Consider the following 9,297-nt stretch of genomic DNA (forward strand, 5'->3'; position numbering starts at 1 on the left):
TCCTCCGCTCGCCTCGTCACGCCGCGCCGCGCCGCGGCGAGCTCACTCCTATGCGCTTCTTTTTGCCGGTCAGGAAGGGAGAGTCTTTGACAGGTAGGGCCACGATCTGAGACGTCGGATCATGGGCTACCGACTTGGACGTGGGTTCAGCCCACGTCTCTCCACGCGCGGCCGCACATATATATGTGGGGCGCTGCCAACCCTAGCCGCCGCGAAAACAGAACGCATCTCCATCTCCGCCTCCACGCCCACGTCGTTCCTCTGCTGCTGCTACTGCCGGCGACTCCATCCCATTCACCGCGTATACGGTGGACGGGAGAGCAGGCCTCCGAAACCCCGCCTCTCCGGATCCTGTACGGGAGAGGGGCGATTAGGTTTTTGGGTAGCGACTACGCGACTGCTCGCTTCTGTTCATCTACGTCCGCATCATCTTCGTCATCACCATGTCGACCGACGCCGACCGTGCCGCCGCTGAGAAGGCCGAGGCCGACAAGAAGGCCGCCGAGGATGCCGCGGCTACTGCCACCGCCACCGCCACCGCGTGGCCGATTGGATGGTATACATCGCTTATCCCTCTCGTGTTTCTTTCTGTTGTAGCAGTACTAGCGATATGCGTAGATGTTTCTACTATATGCGTAGTACATGCTCTGTTAGATCGTAATCAGTGTGTTATTAATGTTGTCCATGTCATGCTCATGATTTATTCATGGATTAATTTAATCAAAAACTGCATATTTACTTATCACTATAGGCCGAGGCGGCCGTGTAGTTGCCTGAAGTTGTGCCCTTCCAGGTGATTGCATTAGGAACCTCCTGCTGGAGCTGCACCGCGGCGAGTCTGAGCCATCTAGCCAAAGCTAAGAAATCAGGCAGGAGGGCAGAGGGGTTGCCATGGGCGAGGTCGCGGATCCAGGCGGCGGCTGACAGGGCAGCCTCCACCGTTCTGTGCTTTCTTCTTGCATGCGAATACAAGGCCAGGAAGGAGGAGCGCAGGGTATTTGAGCCAAGCCACGCCCAGTTCCAGAAAGAGGCAGTCTCTCCATTACCAATCTGGACTTTTACTACTGTACCATATTGTCACTTCATGTATTTATCTGTAGAATCCTGATAGTACAAAGCTGTGAACATATTTATTTGTAAATTTTTGTCACCTATCCTTTGCAATACCACATCATTTGTAGAAATAACATTTTGCTGCTGGAACACTTCAAGATTGAGGTTGGCTTTACAGATGGCATACAAAGCCATTAAGCTAACGACGACAGCCAGCCAACAAAGCTGTCCCCATCAGCGGACAACCGGCATCGCTGAGCGTGGCAAAATGATATTGGTGGTGTCTTTGGAACCGGGACGGCAGCTTTGGTGGCACCTTCGGCGCATGCACGGACATCAACACCATGCATATGGCAATAATACTGAGTATTCATTGCAACTGCAATCTTACCTGCAAAAAAACCCTTTTTTTTCTTCCTCAAAATACCGGCAGGTAACTTTCACAGGGAGATTTTCTTGAGTGATGGCATGTCAAATCAGACAAATGTCCCATTCTCCGTGGGCCTTGACTAACGACCAGCTCAGAGCATAATGATACGATAAGAGTGAGACGAGATACTCTGCTCTTGCCAAATAATCTGGGCGTCCCCACTTACCAGCTAAGCTGAACACATCACAAATTTAACCCAGCAAAAAAAGAAAGAACGAACTCCTTTCCTAAAGACACCTACTATCAATTTCCCTAAAAAAAAGGACACCTACCGATTAATCATCCTGAAAAATTTCGTTTGAGCTACCAACATCTACGAGCCCTAATGTCTGTGCGAGCTATCACATGGAGCTCGCGGAATCCGTCCAAGGAAAAATGCCTTGGCCCGGCCCAAGCACACGCACCGGGTCGTAGCGGGCCTTGCGGGCCAGGAAGCGGTCCCAGCTGGGCCCGAAATGGGTGCGCCAATGCACCTGCGTGGGCTGCCGGGCAAGGTACTGCTTGGCCCCGATGCCGCCGCCGGCCCGGCACGCCTCGTCGGCCACCCGGCGGTGCTGCTCCAGGATCTCCTCGACGCAGCCGCGGCCGCACCGCGACGGGTCGGCCGACCGGAGCACGCTGAGGATGTACATCACCCCGTCCGGCGCCGACGGAATGACCGCCGACGTGTTCCCGTCCCACCTGAAAAAGATCCACAAAGATCAGATGATGACTGACGGGTTCAACAATGTTCAGAACTGGAAACTGGAAGGAAGCATTCCTTCGGAAATTCATGATTTTTTTTTTTGAAGGGCGGTCATTTTTTTTTTAAGGGCGGTCATTTATGCTTGTTTGTTTTGGTTGATGGACATAAATAGAACGTGGAAACCCTTCCAGCAGTGGTAAGTAAAGTGGACTGTCAACTAGCGGGGTGGGTCCCTCCTCTGGGGCATTGTAGATTTGCTGTCGAGAAAAGGTGAAACATCTCTTAATCACCCGGATCATGTCAGGTCACAGAGGGAGAGGGTTTTGGATGCGGAGAACCCAATTGATAAGCATTAAGGTTGAACGGTGCAGGCATCCTCTGGAGCCGAGCTGACAGGCCACACTGGATCTGCAAATAGTGAGGATCCACAAAATTGGCCCTTACAAGCAGAGGCAGTACCCCGTTTCAAATGACCACATGACACATGCGAGCAAAACGAAAAATTACTCACTCGCGCCTGTGTTAGAGTGTACAGTACCGTCGCTGTACACGGTGGGGGACTAGGATACTTGTATGGGACAAACAGCGGCGTCAAGGCGGGAAGAAGAAAAGGCTTGGACCAGGGCCGGGAAGGGGGACAAGCAACAGACCGTAGTACTAGCCGCCATAGGCGTGCACTGTTGGTGGAAGCAGCGGAGAGTAGATACACAGGCCGGCCACCAAAGCCAAAAGTTGCAACTTGCAAGATACAGCACTTGAAGACTTCATATCACAGTGCTGCTAGCCTGCTACAGCCGCAAAGGATACGAGTACCATGCATGCAAGCCTATTAAATACTACGGTCTATCCGTCTATGATTGTCTCCATACTGATTAAGGGCCCTTCTTGGTTAGTAGCAGTAGTAGACTAAGCAGAGCTGGTGAAGGGTGAACTTCTGTAGGCTCACTAGTTTCACTGTATTTGATTTTGACAGTTGACGGGCAAATGCAGCGAGACCGCATGATCCGGTGTCGCAAAAGGAGGCGACCGCTACGGGGCTTGCATCTCTCTCTCGGCTGCTGTAGCGAGATGTCATGGCTCTGTCAGTTGTCACGATTGGGCCAGACGTGCCGCGCGTTAGGTTGGCAAGGCATTTTTCGAGAGGATAACTACGCCCCTTCCAAGTAGCAAGAAAAAGATCGACCAAAAGCCACAAACACAACAGCACTTTGACACTAATTATGTGCGTACAAAGGTGATCTCGCCACATCACCCAATGATTTTCTGCACCCGAAAAATCTTGCAAATATCGCGAAAGGGATGGCTTTAGGCTTCATCTTTGAGGTGAGTTTATTAGTGAAGCCTTTCGCTGCTGCTACTACACCCTCTATTCCTAGATAGAAGACGTTTTGGCAGTTCAACTAACGAACAAGAGGTAGTACTTCCTCCGTTTGCTTTTATAAGACGTTTCAGACAGCTTGCTTTGTATTGTTTTAAATAGTGTTTGAATGTCTAAAACGTACAGGCTAAGATACCGTGAGCTAGCACTAATTTGAAGCAGGAAATGGGGATGATTTATATACTTTTGCCAGAGGAGGAAGGATAGATGTGCGTACTTGTCAGTGAGGAGAGGGTAGACAAGGATGGCCCCCTGGAAGTCTCCTGCCAAAACGGTGTCCATGAGCAGGTCCTTGAGCTGAGCGATGCCATGCTTGGGCACGAACATGTTGAGCCAGGGGTGAGGCACGTCCCAGAGCCCCTGCCTCCTCAGGCTCTCCTCCTCCATCCTCACCCTGTTCAGGAAGTCGAAGTAGGACACCTCCACACTGTACATGTGGGACCTCATGTGGCTCATCCTCCCTGCCACCAGCTCCACAACCTGCACAGTTTTTTTAAAGACCACAAGAAGACTAGCTCGTTAGCACTCAGCGGTCCTTTTCTGTTGCTGTTCAAGATGTGAACTTGCGTTTTGTATTTAAATTGAAAACTGGAAATTCTGTGTGAATTCAGGAGACTGACATGGTCGACACTGGAGCTGGAGCCGTCCGGCTGGAAGTCATGCACTGCAAACTCTATGCAGTAGTAGACCTTCTTCCTGCCCTCGGAGCCGAAGTCTGGGCTGAAATCGATGCGGGCGGGGAAGGCAATGGATGAGCTGCGGATGGAGTGCTCATCCAGAACCATGAACCCCTCCACGTAGTCCACCTGCTCCGGCATTGAGATCAGAAGCTCTTGGTCCTTGGTGAATGTTTCGAAGCTGTCGTAGAAGGCCCTCACCCATCTCACCTGATCATCAGGATGGTAAAAACAGTAACCAACTGTCAAATAAAGCTTAGGAGTAACGAAAGATGATTGGTAGTACAGTAGAAAAGAGGGTATGAGGCATGCATGTACCTTTGGAGGGGCTTCTTGGAGTAGAATCCGTGCCCTGGTGATGATGCCGAACTGGCCAAGCCCACCAAGAACTGCGAAGAAGAGATCCGGGCTCTTGGTGCGTGAGCATGTCACGACCTCCCCATTCCCTGCGGCCAACATACCAAGAACATGAAAAAGAGGCGTAAATCACTGCAGAATTTACAGGTTCAGCGCTTTGTTCTTTCCTTTGAAAATTGAAATGAAACGGAGAAAGGGTTTATGAGAAGAAAAAATTGACAGTAGGCTGCATGTGCGCGGTGGGCGGCGAGTGCTGCATACCTGTGACGACTTGGAGCTGCAGGACGTTGCTGATCTGCGGGCCATGCTTGAACGCCTGGCCGCTGATGCCGGCATTGGACAGCGTCCCGCCCACGGTGAGGTACAAGTAGTCCGTCCAGGACAGCGGCGCCAGGCCGGCCTTCAGGCACTCCTCCAGCACCTCCACCCACAGGGCGCCGGCGCCCACGTCCGCGTACGCGTGCTCTGTGGCCTCGCCGCTGACTCTGCCCGCCCGCGCAGCCACCACCACCACGGTGCGTGGCAGGGAACGCGTCTCCACCACAATGCCGTCGCGCGCCTGCGCCTGGCCCTGGAGCGAGTGCCCCACGCCGCGCGCGGCCACGGTCGCTCTCGGGCGCGGCGGCGCGGACGACAGCGCGCCCAGGAGGAGCGCGATGTCGGCGGAGGACCCCGGCCGGAGGATCCCGAAGGGCGCGTCGGAGACGACGGCGCCGAAGTCGCGGGCCGAGGACGGGGTCGGCTCGAGGAGCGCCACGGGGCCGAACACGTCCGTGGGGCTCTGGATGAAGGTCGCCGCGGAGCACAGGAGCAGGGCAAGGGCGGCGGCGTACATGTACAGCACCCTGAGGTCCATGGTTTCTCGCGCTTGGACAAGTTACAGGACCTAATGGTGCTCCTTGCTTGCCGGACGAGGCCGATGGAAGTAGCAGGCAGGTAGCTGAAGGCGTGGTCGCTCGCGCGAGCTGTTTGGTGATTGCTGCCCCGGTCGGGACGTCTCTGTCTGGATGGATCCTTGGGTTCCCACAAGAACTGTGGATCGATGGGAGGGAAGAGGGACGGGAGGGAGGAGGAGCGAGGCGCGACAGCTCGCGGATATATACAAGCGGAGAGGAGAGGAATGGGTCTCTGTCGTCGGTCGTAAGCGGTGCCGTGACGCGGTCGGGCCCTCAGAGAGAATCTAATGGAAACCCGGAGTTCGGTACGGCGGATCCACGAGGGCCCGGACCTGCCTCCCGCCTCCGTTCGCTCCACACTTCCATTGATCGATCGCATTTCTCCCGAGAGGATCAACTGCTAAACCTTGGGCAAGAAAGCAACTTACATCGTGAAGAAGTTTAAGAAGAGATCCACTTAAAAAAACCTAATAGTGCTATTAGATACTGCCTTCGATCCATAGCAAGTGTTGCAGTTTTGAACAACGAAATATGTATTTGGCAACCCTGTGCCCAGTTCCTTTCCGATCTCCTTCCTTTCCCGCACGTCCTCCTGATTTCTTTCCTTTCCCGCACGCCTCCCGATCTCCTTCCTTTCCCGCACGTCCTTCCCGACCGACCTCCCCCGATTTTTTTCCTTTCCCGCACGCCTTCCCGATTTTCAGGCAAAAATAATGATTCGACTAGGATTTGATCTCTGGTTTGCAAGTAATCAACAAAGGGAGCTAACCACCTCACCTATGACACTCATTGTTGAATAAGCTAAGGGAAATGCTGTTTTTGACATGTTTTTGCCTTTAATATGTTAGCACTGAAAAACTTTTTGTTTCACCTATCAAACCTGGCACATAAACTTTTCCCGTGGTAAATTCTCCATCACCATCACGATAAATGATGCACCACCAACATGATAACTTTTGTATACCACACGGTACATTACGTGTAAGTAGCATGGTCATAAGCACTGAAGGCGTGATAACTTTGGCGAAAGCATCGTGGTAACTTTGATCATTGGAATAAATTTGTTGAACATGCCCCCCGGTAATTTCTGTAAATAGCACGATAACATTCACGCCATAGACCTGATAATTTAGATACAAACATCATGGTAACTTTAACCATTGGGGAAGACAAATGTGAAAAAATACCTAATAATTTATGTGTAAATAGATGGTAATATACGCAACGCACATCTGATAACTGAGGTAGAAACACCATGGTAACTTTGACCGTAGGAATTTTTTTTTTTTTTTGAAAAGATACTCCGGTATCTTCTGTGTAAATAGCACGGTAGTATACCTCCCTCCCCTAGCATTTTTATGTGTAAATAGCATGAAAACATATGCGCTGTGATAACTAAACACCATGATAAGTTTTTGACCGGGGGCGGGGGGGGGGGGGGGGGAGGGGAATTTGCTGAAACATACCCCTGATAAGTTTTGTGTAAATAGCATGATATTTTAAGCACTACGGGTTTGATAGGTTACCTAGAATCACCATGATAACTTTTGTCCTGGGAAAAAGTTGTTCAAAACATCCCCAGTAATTTTTGTGTAAATAACATGATAATATAAGCACCGCATAACCGATAACTTGCAATATAAACATGATGGTAATTTTTTTACCAAAGGAAAATAAGTTGTTTAAAACATACACTCGCCTCGCGCGTGGGCCTCTTGGATAAACACAACACATGGCGTGCCAAAGGAAAGTCATATAATGTTTAGTGTCATGAGGGGCACACGTGCTATAGGCGTGATAAGTTACGCAAAAACATCGTGGTAATTTTTGACCTATGAAAAAAGCTACCGAAACACACCCAGGTTTTTAGGTGCAAGTACCATGATAATATACGAACTGTAGACCCGGTAACTCATGTACAATCCCCCATGGTAACTTTGACCGGGGGGAGGTTGATGTACATATACCCAGATAACTTATGTGTGAGTACCACGGTATTTTACACATCGAAGACCTTATAACTTGTATACAAAACACAGTGGTAACTTTGAAGGGGTGTAGTTGTTGAAGCATAGTACCTGGTACATTCTATGTAAATAGCACGGTAAGTCACGCAACACAGGCCCGATAACTTGCCTACGAATACCATGGTAACTTTGTCCCGAGGAGAAATCATGTGGTATACGTGAAGAAGTGGCAGTTTTCTCGAGGGTGGGCGCGCGAGATGTGCGGGAGAAGCAGGTTTCTCGGGCGAGCCTGCAGGGTAGTTTGGGAGGAGGCGAGGTCAAAGGACGAGGGATCGTATGGTACTTTAAAATGAAAGAAGTAGAGGTGTAGGAGTTTTGCTTATATGGCACACGTGTGCCAAATATCACAGTCCTTTGAACAAACCCTAGTTTAAAACTGCGACACTTGTTTTGGATTGGATTGATATAGCATCAATTGAGGCTTGATTTGACTGAGATTTAGCGATCCTAATCTTTTTATGGATATTGCTGTAGCACTGCCAGATTGTAGAAAAAGAAGCGTACGTGCGTTGTTCGACCCATCTCTCAGAAAAAGGCCTCGTATATTTTATAGAACTGCAGAAACCCATGTACAGCAGTACGTATTCTAATCGACGGTTTATATTAAAGAAAAAACTCTGTACAGTATGTAGTGCCTGCCACGGCACGTAGCGGTCAGTCGCCTCCTCGACGGTGGCTACGAGAGCACCGATCCAACTCCGGTGGTCATTGTGGCTGACGCTTAGACGGCATTACTACTTGCCAGCGACCGTTTTGATTCGCACTGTGGAATGACGGGCCCGTCTTGGCTTCTCTGCCGCCATCCCCGCAGAAACTTCAACGAGCGCGAAAGCGGGAACGCAGGACAGGCGCGTGTCTGCAGCGGCGCTTCCCCGTTGCGGCCTGCCTGCCTGCCTGGCGCACACCCCGTGCGTCCGTGGCGTACTTGCTCGACACTGCTGGGCAGCGACACCCATGCACTACACGTTACGTGCATGCACTCGCCGCCGGCGTCTGCGGCGAGGTACGTACCCACGCGTCCGATACGGAACGTCACTTGCGTCGCCTGCCGTAACCATGAGTCTCGTCGGCGCGATATGTACGTGTGCTTGCGGACTATTTTCTAGAAAGTAGGTGTAATTGCCCCGTGGAAGTTCTCAGGCTTAAGTCACGAAAACCTAAATCCTCTTACGGCGGCTAGGGCTTCGATGGTTCTCGTATTCCGGCGCCGTCCTCCGCCGGTGATAAGGGGGAGTGTGGGGAGCGGTGCTTCTGATTCTCCATTGCGGCCTACCTGGCGCGCGCCCCGTGCGTCCGTGGCGTACTTGCTCGGCACTGCTGGGCAGCGACACCCACGTAGTACACGTTACGTGCATGCACTCGCCGCCGGCGTCTGGGGCGAGATACGTACCCACGCGTCCGATACGGAACGTCACTTGCATCGCCTGCCGTGACCATGGGTCTCGTAGGCGCGATACGTACGTGTGCTTGCGGAAGAGCTTGCTTTGCCCGTGGAAGTTCGCAGGCTTAGTCACGAAAACTAAAACCTCTTAGGACGGCTAGGGCTTCGATGGGTCTCATATTCCGGCGCCGTCCTCCGCCGGTGATAAGGAGGTCGTTGGGGGTAGTCTAGATTTGGATTTTAGGACCCTAGTAGCTTAAGTTTTTGGCCGTTCGACGTTACAGTGTCGACGAGGGCTATGTCGACGTTGAATAATATAACTTCAGATCTTTCTTGTTTTCGCATTTTCCTCGGTGGGTAATGGACTTGATTGCTAGTTTATTCAAGTGGGGATGGTGTAGTTGCGGAGGGAT

The 9,297-nt window shown here is 51.4% G+C and overlaps 1 protein-coding gene across 1 annotated transcript; it reads right to left on the reverse strand.

Moving 5' to 3' along the window:
• Positions 1-1,599: 1,599 nt before the first annotated feature.
• Positions 1,600-5,641, reverse strand: LOC109759953 (cytokinin dehydrogenase 8). The gene is made up of 5 exons (XM_020318780.4): positions 4,842-5,641; positions 4,542-4,669; positions 4,167-4,433; positions 3,764-4,026; positions 1,600-2,164 (listed from the first exon to the last, which is right to left on the reverse strand). Exons 1-5 carry the CDS (start codon positions 5,434-5,436, stop codon positions 1,825-1,827), a joined length of 1,593 nt encoding a protein of 530 aa, XP_020174369.1. The 5' UTR covers positions 5,437-5,641; the 3' UTR covers positions 1,600-1,824.
• Between the last annotated feature and the right edge of the window lie 3,656 nt (positions 5,642-9,297).

Source organism: Aegilops tauschii, chromosome 2 (assembly GCF_002575655.3).
Source record: "Aegilops tauschii subsp. strangulata cultivar AL8/78 chromosome 2, Aet v6.0, whole genome shotgun sequence".
Lineage (NCBI taxonomy): Eukaryota > Viridiplantae > Streptophyta > Magnoliopsida > Poales > Poaceae > Aegilops > Aegilops tauschii.